Source organism: Parasteatoda tepidariorum, chromosome 9, assembly GCF_982258835.1.
Source record: "Parasteatoda tepidariorum strain Cologne lab strain chromosome 9, Ptep-v5.0, whole genome shotgun sequence".
Classification (NCBI taxonomy): domain Eukaryota; kingdom Metazoa; phylum Arthropoda; class Arachnida; order Araneae; family Theridiidae; genus Parasteatoda; species Parasteatoda tepidariorum.
In genome coordinates, this window is record NC_141763.1 from 43,929,546 (window position 1) to 43,949,942 (window position 20,397).

At 26.3% G+C, this 20,397-nt stretch overlaps 1 protein-coding gene across 2 annotated transcripts in view; it reads right to left on the reverse strand.

Annotated features, from left to right (window-relative positions):
- Positions 1-16,723: 16,723 nt before the first annotated feature.
- Positions 16,724-20,397, reverse strand: part of LOC107439566 (mitogen-activated protein kinase kinase kinase 11) — a 29,874-nt gene continuing 26,200 nt past the window's right edge. For both annotated transcript variants that reach the window (XM_043057437.3, XM_043056989.3), the window contains one exon: positions 16,724-18,333. In XM_043057437.3, coding sequence (XP_042913371.2) covers positions 17,420-18,333 — 914 coding nt within the window. In that variant the 3' untranslated portion in view covers positions 16,724-17,419. The remainder of the gene's footprint in view (positions 18,334-20,397) is intronic.

Below are 20,397 nucleotides of genomic sequence, written 5' to 3' on the forward strand. Positions count from 1 at the left end.
ATATGTCGCTTAAGCCCAAATGATGAGAAAGTAATGTTAAAATTAAACATTTGCAAGCATAAATGTACAAAAGTACACGGTTTCTCCGCGGGCTGCGGCACTCTAAAGTGCAAACAATTTATTTAAATATGTTTAATGAAGAAAATTTATGGTAGTAAAAGTTACATGTAAAGGTGTGTAAATGCCCGTGGCAAACTAATTGACTGTTCCTAAAAACAAGAGTGTAATCATTGGAGGTGGCATAATAACCCTATTTAATTGAATACAAAAAATTGGAAACATATGCATTTTTTAAATATTTTATTCCATATTTTATATCTATCCTTCTACATATTCAAACTGTGTTAATCATTTGATTTTTTTTTTTCAATTCTTTGCAGGGGTACGCATCTCGCTAAGGCTAATGGCGACAATCTTTCCCCTAAATTTGAAAATCACCTCTACCCCCCCTTTCCGAAAGAAACAAAGAATAAATTTTTTTTTTATTTAAACAACGCTTTTTAGCTATATCTGTAATATTTTGTAAAACATGATTTTTAGAAGACGAAATTAACAGAAAAACAAAATTTGCTATGTAAAACTGACACACAAGTTGATGCGTTGTTCTCTTAAAAACTTATATCACTTGAAATATAATTAGCTATTTTTTAAAAAAATAATTTATATACAAAGATTTATCTGAAGTGGTCAGAAAGAAATTTTAAAAAATTTATATTTTTTTAATTATATACCTAAAAAGATAGTATACTTTCTCCGGGTGGTAATATAGATAGTAAAAAAAAAAAATTAAAGCTCATATAAGAGTATTATATAAAAGTATTAAATAAAAATATTAAAAAGTATAAAATGTTTCATCAAACTTAAAACTAAACCTTGTATCTCTTTTCTCTATATATAAAATATAAAAAGGCAAGACTGTATGTATGCTTGCTAATAACTCAAGAGCGAGACAACCGATTTGAATCTTGTTTTTTTCTGCAATAAGCAAATTTTCATGGGGTGGTTTGTAAGCAGTTGCTACTTTCAGGCGTCATATAATTCAAACGTAGTATCAAAATTTCATTGTTGAAACCCGTTGTTACATATTCCTTAATTTCTTTTGAACATCTTCGCCGATTGCCACAACGTTTTTTGTTCCAAATTTCTAATATTTTTTTTGGAGAATTAAGTACTTGCAATTCAAAAAGAAAAAGACCTCCCATGTGACCTATGACGTCAGCGCCAGCTGATCTTTATCAGCAAAATGGCGCATTAAAGTAGAGCTAAATTTCTCTACATAAGTTAGAATTTTAATTAAGGATAAGTTAGTTAAATACAGAGCAGTATCGCGCATACATCAAATTAGTTGAAATATAATTCTTTCTCGTCTAAGTCTTTTACTTAACTTAAATTCATTAATTGTTTATGTAGTTTATCGTGACCGGGATATATTTTTGTTTGTGTACCTGGCAACTTCGATACATAATAAGTTTGTGTGAAAGAATTTAGAAAGCGTCAGTTAAGAAAATTTACACTTGACGAGCTTGGTGTACTCGAAGTAGAATGAAAGAACATTGGCTAACGTAAACAAATGCCACTTTTCAACAACCACTCAGGATCGAGATATCCACAATTCGTCACTTGCAGGTATCGCATTTTTAGTTGTTCATGTGCAATATTTAAAAACGAGTTTTTCATTGTTTCATCGTTGCGTAGTCATAGAAACCACGATGTTACAAAATTTTTTTTACAAAAGTTAGAAGAATGATGAAATACCAAATTAAAGCTTGCCAAACTTATAGTTTAAATTATTAAGCAAAAAAGGCATGCTGGAAACATATATATCAACTAACAATCAAAAAAATATGTGAAGTATTAAAGAAATTAAAAATTAAAGAAATACTATATTTAGTCACAGGTAATTTAAAAAAAAACATAAATATAGCGTAACATGCTTATTCTCATTTGTAAAAGCAGCAATTTAATTTCAAGACATTTAAATTCATTAAACTCTAATACTAAAACTTTTTTGTTGCCAAATATTAATAATAATTATTTTTCTTACATCTTTGTTTTAAACACAAATGTTTACTTTTCTGAGTGTGTATTAGTATACTTTTAATAAATTATAAGAATAATCGAAATTTGTCGAGAGGTTACGCACTAATGATGGTTCGATACATTAAATGTTCGTAAATTATATGTTTGTAAGTCCCAAATCCTGGATCTGAACATTTTTAAGGAAATTTTTTTAACGAAACAGAATATTTCGTCAAAAAAGTTAAATAAAACTGATTGGCTATCAAAAGTATATGTAATTTGCCAAAATCAATTAAACATGACATGTGAATATCAAGTCTAATTTTAACTTTTCAGCAAAAAACTAATTTATTTGGTTGTGCTGCTTTTTAGTTTTTCAAAAGTGTGTGAACAGTGTGTCTAACTCTCCGTCTTCATTATAATCAGGCGACGTAAATGAACAACAAACAAACAAACATTATAATCAGGAAAATCTTTTTCTTCTTCCCCTATTGAGATCCTTTAAGTTATCAATGTTGGCATTACTTTTCAATTCTTCATAAACTGCTACCAAGAAAATTATTCTTTTACCAAAATTGAAAAATATTACTCTTAAATGAGGCTCTATATCTTTGAAATGAGACTTTTTAACACTGCAGTCACAGAAAATAAGCAATTATTGCGTAAAAGCTTCGAATGTAATAAAAATGAAATAAAAATGAACAAAATAATAACCCCTCTAAAAAAGGTTTTAGAAAGTACCCCCCCCACACACACTAAAAAAATAAAACTAATGTTTTAGTTCAATAAATGCATTAGTTATAAAAGTGCTTTCTTTATTATGCAAATTCTGAGTTCAAAATATAATGAACATAGCTGAAAAGAATAAACCTAGCTAAAAACAAAAATCCAAAGAGTAAAGAAAGGAAAAAATTATATATATTATTGTTAAACAATGTTTAACATTACACATTGTTTAACAATTATGAAATCTAATCCGCCACCAAAAAAAGAAGAAAAAAAACTCCGACTTTTTTAAATTAAACTACAAGTTGTAAATGCGTGTCTATTATTTTTTTATGATTATAAAGTAGAACATTGATGATATAATAAATTTGATTGGAAATATCCCGCACTAAAAAGATTCGAAAAAATCATCCCCATCCCAAATATTAAAAATATATAATCAGAAATATTCCATAAATATTTAATTTACTGTTTAAAAAACTACAAAGATGTATAAAATATTTTTTAAAGAAAGAATCTTCCCTCCAAAATGGCTATGGAGACTTGCCCCCCTTGGTACCTCCTATGGATACCACTAATTCTTTGGAAAATTAATTAATTCCAACAAAATGTTCTTGATATTTTTCTTAAATACTTCATTATTTTATTTATTTATTTTTATAAAAATCATATATATTTCATAAAATAATTTTTTTGAGTCACACATTTACAAGTTAAAATTTTTTAATTTAATAAGATAATAATAAAGAAGATAATCATAAGATAATAATAAAAAAGATAATAATGAGAAGATAATAATAATAAGATAATAATAAGAAATATATATATTATAAGCAGATTTATGTATATTTTTCACAGAGTTGTAAAAACAATAGAAGTCCAAAATAAATCATTAGCATAGTAATCACGTTTTATTTAAAAATCTCTCAATTTAAAAAGTAAGTAAAAAACTGAATAAAAGATGCTGAAATTCTCCATCTCGAGTAAAATAAAAGAAATGCTGCAAAATTTTTAAATATGCTACTGAAATGCGTGAAACTGAGGACAGCAGTTCACGTTGTATTGCTAAATTAAAACATGTTACAATTCCCTGCAATAAAACTAATAAGATAAATTCATAGTATCACGGCTGAGTTCCTGAGAAAATTTAAAGATGAAACGGAAGGTCATGATTTTTAAATAAAGTTACTCACGAATTGAAGGTAAATTTTAGTCACGATTTCAATCAAAAAAAAGCAAACTGGTCTTGTCATATTTTGTGAAAAAAGACCGAGGGGCCTTTCCGGAAATAAGGGGTAGACGTTGCATGGGAAATATGGATGCTAATATGGTATTAAAAAACAAAAGTGCTTTTTAAGAAAAAGGCAATTTATCAATTTTTGTGGGAAACTCGATTAAAAATGTTACTGATTGAGTTGATGTGATCGATAAGTTAAAATTATTCGTTGAATGAGGCATTAAGTCGAAACTTTTATCGTTTAAGTTATGTAAAGAATGCTTTGAACAATATTCGGATACATTTTCTGAGAATATATATGCGCTCGGAAAGTACTATAAATATTATCATGATAAAATTAGTTAGGAGCATTTTTGAGCGGAAATTGTAACTAAGTTTTCAAAAGTAATACCACTCTAGCTAAAATCGGAAACAAAAATGTACTTTCTATGAAGAAACATGCCTTTTTTTCAACAGATTCAGATTTCTGACACTTCAAAATACCATAATCTGGAAAATATGGGCCCCATAGTTTGGTCAGCAGAGCTATTTAAAATTAAGACCCGTTAATGTTAATTTTATTTTTTGCTTAATTTGCCATATCTCGAGAACTTCTTAAGCGAATTAAAAAAATTTTGAACACGATTATAAAATTCGTTTACCCAAAGATAATTCAATGTAAAAATTGACATTTTGGTGAATATTTTTTTTAATTATTTTATTTATTAATAGTAGAAAAAATTTAATTGTAATGTATGAAACTTTTAATATCATTTTAAAATAAGTAAATTAACATAGCAAAATACAAAATTTGCGTGAAATAGGTTGAAAAGTTGCTGATAAATCGAATTTTAAAAAAGTCGTATTTATAAAATTTATTTTCTCAGGAATTATTTAACCGATTTAGCTCAAATTTTTTGTTTTGCCATGTAAAATTAAAAATTTTAAAATTATGTAAAAAATTGTGCATCTTATAGTTCAAAATTTTTTCGATTATAAATAATTTTAAAAAAATAGTACATATTTATTAAAAGTTATTTTTTGCATTCAATTATCTTCGAGGAAACGAATTTTATAATTGTGAGCAAAAATTTTTTAATTGGCTTAAATAGTTCTCGAGATATGGCGAAATACGCAAAAAGTAAAATTAACGTTGAGGGGTCAAATTTTCGGATCGCTCTTTTGGCCAAACTAAGGGGACCATATTTCCTAGATTGCGGCTAACCCCTATATTTTGGGTGGCAGAAGCCCGAATCCGTTGGAAAAAAGGCACGTTTCTTCAGAGAAAGTACGTTTTTGTGTCTGGTTTTGTAATTTAAAATATCGTCTGCCCTAATTAACTGGCATATTTCAGGTCACCTCCTCGAACCATTAAGAATGAGTCCTAGAACTTGAAGATCCGATCATTAGATCATAAGTTATTCAGGGTGGTCCGTTTTTTATTTTGCGCACTGTACATTGCACAAAATAAGAATAAAAAATGCTACATTTTAAATAACTTTTGTCCTAATGGTCAACTTTCATATATTAAAATACAATTTTCCGGGATTGAGAAGTATACCTTAAATGGGTTAATTAGCACAGGCAGTAATTTTATCTTAATTTACAACCGGCATTGATCCATTTTTGGCCCTACGCAGACTGATCAAAGTTGTCACCCACCCGCTTACTGGCAGCAAGCCAGCGATGTTTGACTTCTGTGTTCTATTGGGAACCGTGTCTTTACGATCAGTCTACTGCGGGACACTAATTGAAATAAATATATAAGCTTAAAAGCTCCAAATTAATGGAGAAAATGTAGTTATTTATTATGGAGAACCGTAAAAAGTCACATACTATTATTGACACCAATGATTCTTAAATTTGGTAAAAGGCACGCATGCATCATAGTAATTCGTGTAGTTTTAATAGGTACGAAATAAACTCTTATATAGGTACCAAGTATTTTACGAGTAAATTTGGTGCCGGTTACAGCTACGCCAATACTGTACACCTTTATGATAAATTTTTAACGGCCCCGATATTAAGTATGCACAGGAATAAATTGCTTCATGGAGGTAACTTTCAAACATCACGAGTTGCCTCTACCGACTGCATTCTGCCGGATCATACTGAATATAGTTAATTTTAATGGGATGAACTACTTAAAACGTGCTTTACTTAATCTAATAATGCAAAGCCACAGAGAAAGGCAACAAATAAATAAAAAAACATGGGAATAATTTTAGTTTTATTATTTGTGTCGGTTTTGTGCCCAATTCCGTAGTGTTGTTCAGTACTGATTGATTGGCGCTTATTTTTTTCCCGTATGAAGAACGGGTATTCAGATAGTATAAAATATTTAAAAACTACAGAATTCTGATTTTTTTAATGCAAATTTTAAAAGTACTAGATATATAAATTTAGTTTATGGTATGATCAAAATGCTTGACTATATGCGATCGCGGATGATTACTTAAATCTTATACCGCAATGGTCTTTTCGTTACTTGCAACGGAATATATGGGTCATTCTCACAAAAACAGTCATTTTCATGGTCCCAGTATATTTTGTTTGTTTTACAGCTTACGAAGAAAAAAAATTCAGGGAAAGTGTCCTTCAGAATGCAAGCTAACAAAAGAATAAAAATAAAATTATCAATTTTTATTTTTTATTTATTTTAGGTAATTAAAATATACCAATATGTCATTCCCTCACTTGTCCCCACTGCTGATTTAAAAAAAAGAAAAAAATTGTTTCTGAAATAATTTTTTTTTTTTTTTTTTTTTACAAATTCGTGTTTTTTATTTCAGAATACTAAAATATAGAATTCAGAAAATCAATTTTAAATTTAATTTCTGATAAAAATATTAACACAGCACTATTTTAAACTTTGTCCCCAGTGTTTCGCGTCATTCCCTCACAACAATGTTCTTATCACCTGCAATCTTCTTAGAATAAAAATATTTTAATAAAAACTTCAGAAGTTAACAACTGGCATCATAGAACAAAATTGCAGTATGTTTCCATCTTCAACTTAAAGAAGCTTTGCTGTGGAATAAATTTGAATGAATCAAACCAGGTAAAATTGTTTACATTTTTCATTCCCTCATGTCATTTTTTAAGAGTAAAATAAAATACAACTTCATCGAGAAAGTGGATAATTATATGTTGCTTTCTTGTATGAATATAATTGTATGTGATTGACTTCAGAAATTAATTAGGCCTAACTGTTATTTTTAAATTTTATTGAATTCGTCATTCCCTCATTTGTGTATAAAGTGAGAGAATGACGCTGAAGTGAGGGAATGATTCAAGATGAGTATATTATTAAATTTTTTTTTGTTCAATCGTGCCAGCCAATTTTATTTTCCAAACCTGTAAAAACTATTAAATATATAAGAGTAAATTATAATAAATATTAGATATACTTAGTATGTTATCATTTTCAAACTTTAGGTAGATGTAACTTAGATAAAAACATGTATTAAAATAAAATATCATTCCCTCACTATTAGTGTCATTCCCTCACTTTTTAAATAGGGAAAATAATTAATTTACTTATTCATTAATTTGAAAAATAAATTAAAAAATTAATAAATTTATTAAATTAATTAATTTATTGAATTAATTAATTAATTATTATAAATTAATTATTAAAAAAATTAATTAATTTAAATATTAAGTATAATTTATAGGATATATACTTTCTTTATAATGTCATTACATATTTCTATTAATATAAAAAGTTTCAGAGCTTTTTATTCACTTTAATTTTTTGGGATTTTATGAACTGAAAAATGACAGTTTTCGTGAGAATGACACAATATATAACCTTGGAAGCGCTTTCCAAGTTTTCATGCAAAATAGAACAAAATAATGCGCACGGGTACAGTGCCCGCAGAAATTTTCTCAGGGAGTTTCAGCAAGAAAAAAAGTTCAAAATAATATTCCAAAAAATCGTGGATAAATATTTTTACATGCGCGCATTAAAAGTTTTTACAATCAATTCCAATAAATTAGTTTATACTTTAGAACCAACAAAGATTGACCATAAATTTAAATTTTCAACAATATTTAAAATTTAGAGCACAAGAAATTAATAAATATAGAGCTTCATTTAAATTAAATTAAATGAAAGCAAAAGATTTCATGACTTTTTCTAAAATTTTTAATATTATCTTTTTCTATTCATTTTCTAATTAGCAAAATACTGAAGTAGTTAGTTATGGTTTTAAATTGAAAATTGCTTGAAAATAATTGCAACTTTAGCGCTCCAAGTATAAATCGGAAAAGTTTCGGTAAATAATTTCTTCATTTATTCGTAATATTTTTAATTACTAAAAATACATTTTAAAAGCAAAATATATTCTTTAATGTATTAGATTCTCTATAGGCGCCCGTGCGCATGGTCAAAATAAGTCCATCATTCCTGCATTCGAACACTAAGTTTGAACTAAACCTCACAACCTTTTTTCAAACAGCTCAATAATAAGATATAAAATTACCTACATTTAATGTTAGCTACGTTTGCAACTAGTTCCCACAATCGATAAAATTAAAGTTATGCAATGAGCAAGAAAAAAATAAAGTTGACCAAGATATAAAAGGAACAGTAACTTTTTTGTGATATCAGAATGGACTGAGGCTTCGTTTAGAACCCCTGTTGTAAACTGTATAAATCGAAATAAAGAGACAAAAAACAGAAATAAAACCTTTAATAAAATACCAGAAAGTATAGGGCTTAGCAGTAGGCATCGCAACCACAAGATGAAAAGATAGATTTTTTTTTTTACCCTCTATTTATAAATAATACAGATCCTATAGCAGACAAGATAATTTTTTGTTATCTAAATAGTACAACTCAAATCTATTTACAAATTTATGCAAATGACATAATGTTACACAGTAGGAGTCCTTGAAAAGGCACCAATAAGCCGATACAAAGCCTCTCGAAGTGAAGAAGTGCATTATCAAATTTGAAATGTACAAATTTCTTTTTTTCTTTCTTTCTATATTTACAACCAATATGAGCTATATAAACATGAGGAGAGCACTGATTCCAAGAAACTGCTTTATCAAGTGAATAGAGATACTAATTATTATACTATAGATACTAAGATATAGTTATTAAGAATAAAGAGAATTGTTTTGTAATATATCAATACAGAACCATTAGTAAACTGTGGGAAAGTAAGCCAGAATTTGAACATGCCATGCACATGCATGCACAGATACTATCCACTGTTGCAAGTGAAGAAAAAACCATTATCCCTATAGAGAAAGCCTGTTTGCATCTATGTGCACGCCAAATAGAGCGAAGCTCCTAGCGCGAGAGTATATCAATATCGCCAATTCTAAAAATGACGTTACACAATCGCCTTTTCTTTCTTTCTTATTAACAACAATAATCAATATACAAGTAATAAGAATTATTAAAAAAATATCTTAAATACAGAACAAATATACGTCTTTCTATTCACATTTAAAGAAACTGATGAAAGAATAATAATAATTGTTTCTTGCAGACGATTTTTTTCTACAGCGAAACAAAAGTAAAAATTCTTTATCTCACATTTGATTTAAGAGCATGTCAGCATAAGACGCGCCATTTTTTGTGATCCAATCAAGTCCAATGTTCTTGCAAAGTCATATAGTTTGCAATGTTCTCCTTATTTATCGGAATATATCGCCAAGTCTACGAAATTATAACCTTTTTAATAATTCTATTATATATATATCGTAAAAGATAGTACTAGTTATATTTCTGTCGGACGTTTTTAACTTTTAAAAACTCTTATAAGAGTTTTGAGAACATATTTGTATAAACTGATAGCAAAATAAAACGGAACTATACGCAGTCGCGAATGATTACTTATAACCTCTACCGCAATGGTTTCTTCTTAACTTGCAATGGAGTGTAATGAGTTTTGAAAAATATTCCTTTTTTGTATAATAACAGTAAAAAAAACATTCAATTCTGCAATATTTAAAAAAAAAAATAGTTCAATGAAGTTCAATAAAGAGCAAAGTCAAGGTGAAAGTTGAGCCCAGAAATAAGTTTGGAACTTTCAATGTGTTAGTGCCTAAAACATTTTACTGTTCCTACTTTCCATATTATTATACTTTTACTACTTTCATAAATTTACAAAAAGGCCAACGTAACTATTATATTTACCCTATTCAAGTAATATGTAGTAAACCTGGGAAAACATAGGTTTTCATTCATTTTATTGTATCTATATATGGTCTGAGATTGATTTGTTAAGTGGTTCTTTAGATATGAAAAGATTAAAAATATAGTCTATATGATTCTAGAAATAATTACTTAGAAAGCATTTAAAATTTGATTTGATTTTTTATTTGCTTTAAAATTGTTTAAATAAAAAAAAACTTTATATAATAAAAACTGATGATTTATCTGGTAATATTAATGTTCTAGAAATATGAAATGCAGCATTAACCTATTTTATTTTAAGCACGATAAATACTTATTAAAGTAATAACATTTTAAAAAAAATGTGGAAGAAAATCCAGGTCTGAATGCCAGGTATCATACAACATAAAAGCACACAGTTCATTGGAAGTTAAAAACCTGCATACAGTAATATGCTAAATACCTGTATGCATAATGACCATAGATCTTGATGCTTAAATCCGCGCTTAAAAATAAATTTGAATTTCTGTTTAATTTAATCTTACATTTTAGTAAAAAATAAAATTATATTTTTATACTTAAAATACTAACATCAGATTCTTATAAAAAATTGTTTTTATAGCAAATATATTTTTTTCTTATCAAATTTTGGGATCATTTCAACAATCCATATAAATTCTGCAATAGCAGTGATCGTTGAAAATTCTAAATTTATTTTCACCTCAAAAGAAACTAATTATAATTATATAAAAAAGCAATGTAATGCCATTAGAGACTTTTTCAAAATTTCTTTTAAAGATTGTCTAATATACAAAAAATTAAAATTTTTATCTAACAGTAAAACTAAAAATAAAATTTTCCAGCAAGTAATATTTAAAAAAAAATTTCATTATTTTTTTGGTATTCCTAGAATTTTTTAAACTACATATAAACAGCATGCTTCGCAAAACAAAAGAAATCAACTGTATAACCAAACAAAAATTATGAAGAAAATATAGCAAAAGTAGTTAATTGGAAATAAGTGCTCTCTAACAGACCATTTAAGTACAGAGTATTATAAGGTTTATAAATACCTCATTTGTCAAAATAATCATCACAGATGACACAATAATGATGACTGTTTAAATATTAAATTACAATGATTTGATACAGTTTTAAAAAAATCACAAATACATATGGAATGTTTTAGTTCTAATGTCAGTTTCACATCATACATACAAATTAATGCATACATGCTAAATATACAGTACAAAAAACAATACTGTTGCTATTGTTACAAAGGGGATTTAAACTGCAGAAAACAATAAATTATATAATTAAAAAAACGGGAATGTTTATCAGCATCAGAGCTTAAAAATACATTCAAAGAAATATTTTTAAAAAAAATACTTTTTTTGTATTTAATATAAATTGAGTAAACATGAGATTGTAGTAAATTTTCAATTCGTACATAGACAATTAACAATATCCAACAAATTGCAATTTCAGGCTTGTTAAAATATACAGACATTCACAAGCTAAAGTTATACCAATGCAGGGATGTCAACTTGTAGTGATGTTTTCCTATAGTCAAAAAGCTGGTTCTCTATAGCTTTCCATATTAATGCAGTTAACATTTAGCAGCAATGTAAAAAGAAACATTCAAATAAAACCTCATAAGTCATAATTTTTTAAACAATAAAATAAGCCCAAAATATTTAATCACATAAAGATTAAGGTACAGAATCTAAAAAGAAGGTTGCTTCGAATAAAATTTTATAAATGAAAAAATAAGCACATTCATATGCGAAAAAATAAGCGTCCAAACCACAAAATTTTCCCCAAATTTTTAATAATAATAACAAAATACCCATCCAGAAAAATATCGGAAATTTATTATTTTTTTTAAAATTAAATATTAGACTGTTGTATTTTAATTTTATTGTTTTTGAAATTTTATCAAAAAATTTTATCATATAAAAAGTAACAAAGTAATTTTTTAAAAAAATGAATAGACTGAATAGATTAGATGAATAGACAAATTACAAAAGTGTTCCCAAATTTTTAGTACTGTAAAAAATTTTTTACTAGCTTTCTAAACTAAAAATTGGCTTTTTATAATTCCGAAAAGCTTCATGTAATTGATCAATGGTCCCTAAATTATGGAAAATAAATAGTAGTTCACATCCCTGCAAATGAAATCCCCTTTCAACAGTTCAGTTTGGTAACTAAATTTGTCAGAAGCTAGTTTTAGTTTTTTTTTTTTTTTAAAAAAAAGAATCGACACAAAATACAAAGTACAGAAGGAAAAAAAAAACAATCAGAAATATAAGAAAATTAGTAACAACAAAATTAAAACTTCACAGAAGCAATGACTAGTTTTAGTTTTGACTGAGTCAAGTACAAAAAGATGTGTAGAATTTTTGAGAAAGCTCCCCACTAAGTTCATGTAAAACACAATGCAAAAAGAAAAAGTTTCACAGCAAGTGAAATACATATAAAAAAAATAATAGATAGTGTTAGTTCAGTTAGTAAAAAATTGTAAAAATGCATACTAAATTTACAGTGATAAAATATTACATATCACCTTTCATTAATTAAAATTTAGTAATAATTTATAGGTAAAGAAGTGGCAGCAAAGTTTTATCATAGAATCAAAAAAATAAACTATTTACTGAATTTAAATATTGAATTTAACATTAATGTAAAATATGTTTGTTGATTTGTTTATACTAATTAACTGAAATAATTTCTTCTAATAACTTAAATTAATAATTTGTTTCCAATAGCAAATGGATAAGTATTAATTTAGCACATTTTGAGTTGTAGTTAGGAGACTGATGTTAATTAGGAATTAATAGTCATAAACCAAATGTTGCAATATTTTTGTTAACATTTTTAAAATTAAAAAAAAAAAAGAATATTAAAAATTTTCTTTAAAAAATTAGTTTTTCAGAATAAAAAATTTTATTAAAACAATTTTGTTTTTAAATTTATTCAATGTTTTCAATACAGCAAAATTCTAATTATCCAAATTAGGACAAAAATCAGATGTGGAATATTGAATAATCAGTCAGATGGCAATTTATTAAATTGTAAAAAAATATGTTAAAAACTTAAATGACTTATAATGTATTAATTTATGAAACACAAAACCAAATTGCTTGTATATTAAAGGTTTCAACAAAAATTTTTGAATGCTGAAGTTAACCTTGAATTATGGTTGCTCTCTTTTATTGTCTTTTTACACTATTTCTAAGTTATCTGGAATTATCTAAGTTTTCTAAGTTAAATGGTAGTGAGATAACTGGTGGTCCAGGTAACAGGATAAGGCCAGGTAACAGGATAAATTAACCTTCAATTGCAGATCTTTAACTTAGTTTCAAGGTGGAACTTGCATGCTTTTGTGTAGCACAAAAGGTTAAATTATTTAATGGGATACAAATGGAAGATATATCCCTTCATTTCCGTTTTATAATCCTTATATTATTCTGAGATATACAATAAAATAAGCAGTACGTGTTTATCCTGTGTATAATATATTTACATTACAGTTATAGATTAAATTAAAAAATATCACGTCTAAAAAAAAGAAAAAACAACTTTTGTTACCGAGTAAATTAAAAAAAAAAAATCTTTGTAAATGGAAATTCATAGACTTAAAAATTAAATACAGTTTAAGTACAACATTATGAATCAAGCTCCTATAATACATATCATCTTAATAAAATACTTTCTGAGGAATATTACATTTGGAATATATAATAAATGGAAAAATTCTCTAGAGTAATAAAATTGAGCTTATTTATACATAGTGGGAAAAAAATATTGTCAACCTGCCAATTAGGAATAAAACAATTTCAATGTTAAAATAAACATGCAGCACAACTTTACATGAACAGCTTCAGTTAAAATAAATAAATAAATAAAAGTTTTAAAAAATCAACTTTCTACCAGTTTCAATTTTCAAAAAAATATTCACCACAACACATTATACATAGTTAAATCACAAACCAGACTTTTTCTTTTGTTATCAGAAGGTAACTCCCAAAGATTGATATATATAAATTTTTATATATATAAATCAGTATCCTTCTCAGTAATCAAGACAAATCTTATACATTGTTATTTTTTAACTTGATAAACTATAAATAATTTCGAAAATAAGCAAAAAATGATGTTTCAACAAAGAAAAAATATTGAAAGTTAAAAATTATAATAATTAATTTTTTTTTTTAAATTGCTTTGGGTGATGTCTAAATGTTTCAATAATTATACTATATATACTTGTACAATCAGCATTTTTTCCTTAAAAACATTAGGAATAATAGGCCATAATAATAAGAAAATAACTCTTAAAAGAAAAAATAAACACTGAAATTTATTAATTATGATAATTTTATTTATAGTTTTACATTTAAAAAAAAACATTGCTTTCCATAATATCTAAATAAAACAACCATGAGGTCCATAGTAATTTTATTAATTATACTATGAGAAACAAGTTTCTTTATTTAATAATTATAAATTTTTAATTTTTATAGCACATTCAGTAGCTATTCCTTAAACATGATGTTCTCATTTTAGAAGGAGGGGAAAAAAGTAAACAAATTCTATTAAAAAAAAAAAGGCAATTTAGATTCAAAGCATTATTCAATAAATGACATATAAGGAATGGTCACTATTAAAGAAAACGCTTAATCACCTGACCTTTCATACAGAAAAAAAAAATATAAAAAATTGCAATAATTTTTTACATGCAAGCAATTTGACAATGTTTTATATTATTAGTTGCAATAACATTGAAATACAGAATTAAACAGGACATTTAAGTTTAGAGTAATACAGTTATTTAATTATAGCAAAACTAATCTGTTTACATAATTAAGACTAACACTATAAACATTAATAATTAATTTAATCTTAGAATAATGAATCTGATTTTCTAGGATTGAATTATAACATCAACTGGGTTGAAATAGCGATAAAATTAGACCTCAAAGCACATTCGAGTATAATTCAGAATGGTAATAAACAAAATAGTTTAATTATTGATGCCAATCGAAAAAAAAAAGAAATATCAAATAATAATTGCAAAAATAGTTAAAATTTTAATTGTTATAAATAAGATGAGATTCGAGCATTTCACAATAACTGAACTAATTTCTTTTAATTGATCTGGATTTATGTCAAAAAACAACATAGTAATACAACTAAAAAATAAAAAAAGATTTAACAATGTTAATCATATTAATTGCATATCTAAGTATTTTAACTTTTGCTTATGCACAATTCAACTCCAGATTCATTTATAAGATTTAATTTTAAAATGAATTTACTCTTACAAAGTTTTATTTTAATGTATTAAAACTACATTAAACAAAAAAACAAAACAAAAATACTTTTCTTAACCTATTAATAGTATATTTAACACAGATTTTATAAATTAATGAAAATTATTAATTTACATATAGTAAATTTAATAAAAGGTTAGATAGAAACAAAAGTCCAAGTTGGCTTTTCTTTTTATCAAAGCCTTTTAAAGAATTTTTTTCAAAGGAAGGAAAGAAATATGTATATATTTTCTCTATCATTATAGGGGGAAAATATTGTTCTAAGATTTAAATATTATTATCATTAAGTATGCAGCTTTGCTGCATAAAAGCTTACGTTTGAAAAAGCCAAATATATAACTTAAGGGCATACTAAAATCATATCAGACATCTTTTGTATTGCATGTTGATTTATGGAAAATTATATAGATACAAATCTCAATTTATTAAGCCACTGATTAATATTTTGGAATAAGTTTTGTTTCCTTTTAGTCATTAAAATATAATTTATAGAACATGGTAAACTTTCAAAATATTTACTTAAAACTTTAAGTAAATATTTTCAAAGTTAATATAGTATCTTTGGTTAAGTTTGACATGGTTTAAAAAATACTTCAACTTTAAAAATTCAAATTTGTTTACTAAGTTTCATAAAGTATATTTTAATAAATAAAATTAAAAAAATTTCTAAAATATTGACTAGTGACTAAATAAATGGGGATTGGAATGTATATAATTCTCCAGACGTTGTTAACTAAAACTAAAAAATTGTTCCCTAAATAAAAAAAAAACAATTTTTTTTAAATTGTGAGGCACTGTGTAAATCATGAGTATGAGTTTCAATACCGATATATATGCTTACTGAGATGATGTTTCATGTAAGTGATAGTAAAGTTATATTTGTACTATATAATTAATAAAATACTGCAAAAGTTATGAGAACTACAATGAATGCTTGTAACCTAATTCTATTTATGAATACCAGCTTGATATTTTAATTAATCAAGACTGATAATGAGCAACATACTTAACATGCTACATTTTCAAATTAGTTGCAGTTTTCATATTAGACCAACTTACAGTTTTAATTAAGGGTGACAATTGAATTGTCAGCAATTTGAGAAAGAGAAATAATTAAGCTCATATTTTATATCAATTACAGCTAAATATGTATCTTACTTGCAAAACTGTATTATGATTGTAGTCAACAAAAAATAATATTATTTACTGATTCATAAGTTACTAAATAGCGTTTTATGTATTAGAACTGGTTACATTTTTTTAAAAAAAAGCTATCTCAATTGATTTTTCTTAAAATTGAGTGATAAATAAATCAAAATATATACCCAAGAATGTCCAAGTTAGTTAATTACCATACAATTATTAAATGATGTTAATTATTCAATATTAATAATTTATATTGAATAAAGTAACATAAGTTGATATCTAAGCCTTTTTTTAAACAAAATATTATTGTATCAAAAAAGTTTATACAAAAAGTTCATTTCAAAAATAAATAGTAGAAAACAAAGTGGAAAAAAAAAATAGGAATGTATGGGTCAAATAAGAGATCATTATTTGAATCAAAAATAAAGGTTTAAAAAGAGAATTTTAAAATAAAATTTAAAATTGTGGTCCTGGAAACAAAACATTGATTTTTAGTTTAAAATAGTCTGTATTCAATAAATAGATATAGATAACATAATATCACTAAAAAAAGTTATAAGGAAAAGATCATTTAATTATTTTCTTTAGGGAATTAAGAAAATTTATTAAAATACAGCTCCTAAAATTTTTTAATTTTTATAATTATATCTTAACAAGCTCAGCATAAATTTTCAAATGAAGAAAAATTCAGGTGTAAACAATTAAAAAATAAATAAAATATATTACTAAAAAAAAACTTCTCATTAATTTATTTCTTTTGTCCTAAATTTTGATATTGCAATGACTACCATTTCTGTGAAAATTCAAAAATCACCATACTGGTGTAAAATGGTTAGTGATTCACTATCTTACTGAGGATTGCCGTTGATCACCGAGTTTCATAATACCTGGCAGGGGAAGCGATTCATCTCGAGATTTCTTCTCGGCTGGAATGTCTAAGTGATTAGAGAGATCATCAGTTCCTGAAGCTTTATTTACAGTTTTAATCACTGGAGTGTCGCCTTCGTCTATGCTAAAACGAACTCTAGAAGAACTTCCATTTTCCTCATTTGATGAGCTCCTAGAGCTGTTGATGGGCGTCCCGTTTGTAGGCGTTCCATCCACATTAGGAGATGCGATGGATAAACCCTTCGAAGGGGAGGAAGAGGCCCCTTCGATGCGCGCCTTCATTTTCGCATAAGCTAATGAACGATAGCTGCCACTGGCTTCACAATTGGAACTTTCCTGACTGTTTCGTCTTCTTGGTGTATTAGGCAGAGAAGTGATAACAGTAACGTAAGGTGGGTGATAAGCCTCTGCACTGATAGGGGGCAATGAGTGCGAAACATTCAAAGATTCGTGTTCATTTTCTTCAGATCGATAAGCAGGATTAACACTAGAGGAAGAATTAGAAGTATCAGACAGATTAGAAGAAGTTCTTCGATGGGTGTAGATTATTCGTTGTGGCGTGCGAGGCTGAACTAGACAGGTTGTTGAAGGAGTAGGAGAGTTGGGGTTGTCGTGCAAGTGAAAACTTTCCCTATTGTAGTTTTCTGGATAAACTCGTTCCACTAGATAGACATCGGGTCGCGTTTCATCAGTATAAACTTTTTCAATGTAGCATACTGATTCTGCGCCTGCACCACGATATTCCTGATAATAGTGGTAGGAAACCTCTGGATGTCGAGAGTGATCTGAGAAGTGCGGTGGGGGTGTATGATGACTATCTTGTCGGTTGAAGTCCATGTAAGACATTCTATCGAACACAGAAGAAATGCCTGAAAGAAAAAGAAAAAACTCTGCACATTCGATGAAAGTATATTCATTTTAAACAAGTGCTAAAATCTATGGCTTAATGCACAATTCATCAAGATTACAAAACTTGTGGTCATAGGGCCAAAAGTGTCCCTTGTGAGTAATTTGACCTCATCTCTGAACAGCCATAAATATTAATAAAAAATATCTATAATCAATGGAAAATATACTTATAAAATGATGAAAAAAACATTGAAACATATAAAAAAAGATTCACAAGTTCAACTACAACAGTCACTTTAATCTGATACTGCATTAGAAAGTTTAGTAATAAAATTTGTTTTGTAAATAATAAAGTTAAATCTTTGTTGAAAAGGAAAATTTTTAATTACCTAGATTTCTTCTTTTTTTTTTATATATATGCCTTGAAATATATACTTCCTTAAATTGCTTGGTAAACTTGTTTTCTATATTTTTTATTTACTTCTATTAAATTTTATTTCTTATTTAACTTATTAATAAATATTATTATGTTTATTTCCCTTATCTACACTTGAGTAAAGAAATAAGTTATGCATGAGTTTGTCAAATGGTTTAAATAAAATTATATTAATAAAAAAAAATGCATACCAATGCTTAAAATATAAATATAACACAGTAATAGATTATTACATGTATTATGATATAAATGATAAAAAATACAATTATAGTTTTACAAAAGTTGAACAGCAAACACAGAAAATACTGTAAATTATCAGAAATCAATATTAAACATCTCTTGAACAGTTTTTATTTACAACAGACTGCACACATACAAAATATGTACAGTCATTTTTTATAATTACGAATTTGAAATAATTTTTTCACAAAAATTTCTTAAATTGTCTTTGATAATTCTCATTTCTAAAAAGTTAAAATTTTAACAGATCAACAATATTGCAGAGTCCTAATTTTGAGAGGAAAATGTGACCTCATCAAGGAAAAAAATACAGAGTATTTACTCACAAAAAAGAATCTCATGCGGCCATGGTGCTAAAATATTTCACTTGCAATATTCCACAAAATACAAACAATAATTAAAAAATATTACAATGATAATATTTCCAGAAACAGAATCTCATGATAGTAAAATATTGAACTGACAATATCTCCAGAAACAGAATCTCATTAGGAAAAAATATAAAACTAATAATATCTCTAGAAATAGAAACTTATGATAGAAAAGTATTAACTGACAACCTCCAGATATAAAATACCATGAAGGAAAAATATTTAATGGACAATATCTCATTAAAAAAATAATAAAGTTAAAATATTGTGTGCAGATGGAAAAAAAAAATTTTCTGAAACATTTATCCACTGCAAGATTTTGTACAAGCTAGGTATTGTTTACTGGTCCTTAAATGCATAATTTTTATTATTATTGTGAATTATTGTTAGCTGTTATGGCTTTAATAAATAAAAACAATGATTAAAATAAAAATAATGATTATTAATAAAGAAAAATAATGAATATTATAATAAAAAAATTATAATGATTATTTAAAAATAGAGAGCTACACATAATTCCCAGAACAAATAAAATACTTGCAGACAAAAGAAAGTGTAATGAATAAAAATACTTAAAATCATGAGAAATCTTTCTATCAGGGTTGGCAGGTTTTTGACATGTGACAGTTTTTGACAGTTTAAACCATGGTTTAAACCGTCACGTCAAAAACCTCGCTGTCAAAAATGTCGAAAATGTCAAAAACCTATATTCATATGTGAAATTTAATTAATACATAAAATTTATATATTTTTTATAAAGGATAATGTTTCTAAATATGTTCTAGAAAAAATAAATTTAAAATTTTGAAGAAGCACTTATATTTTGAATAGTAACCAAAAGCTTGTACTTTTGAAAGCTCACATCTTTTGTAATATTATGTATTCATTTTCATGTGTTATTGAAAATCTGCAGTGATATTATTAAGAAATTTATTTATAACCAAATTTAGTGTATAGTATATATTATACTAAAAATTAGACATTTTTAAAGATAAACATTAGCAGTTTTGTACATTAGACATCTTTTAAAGAAAAAT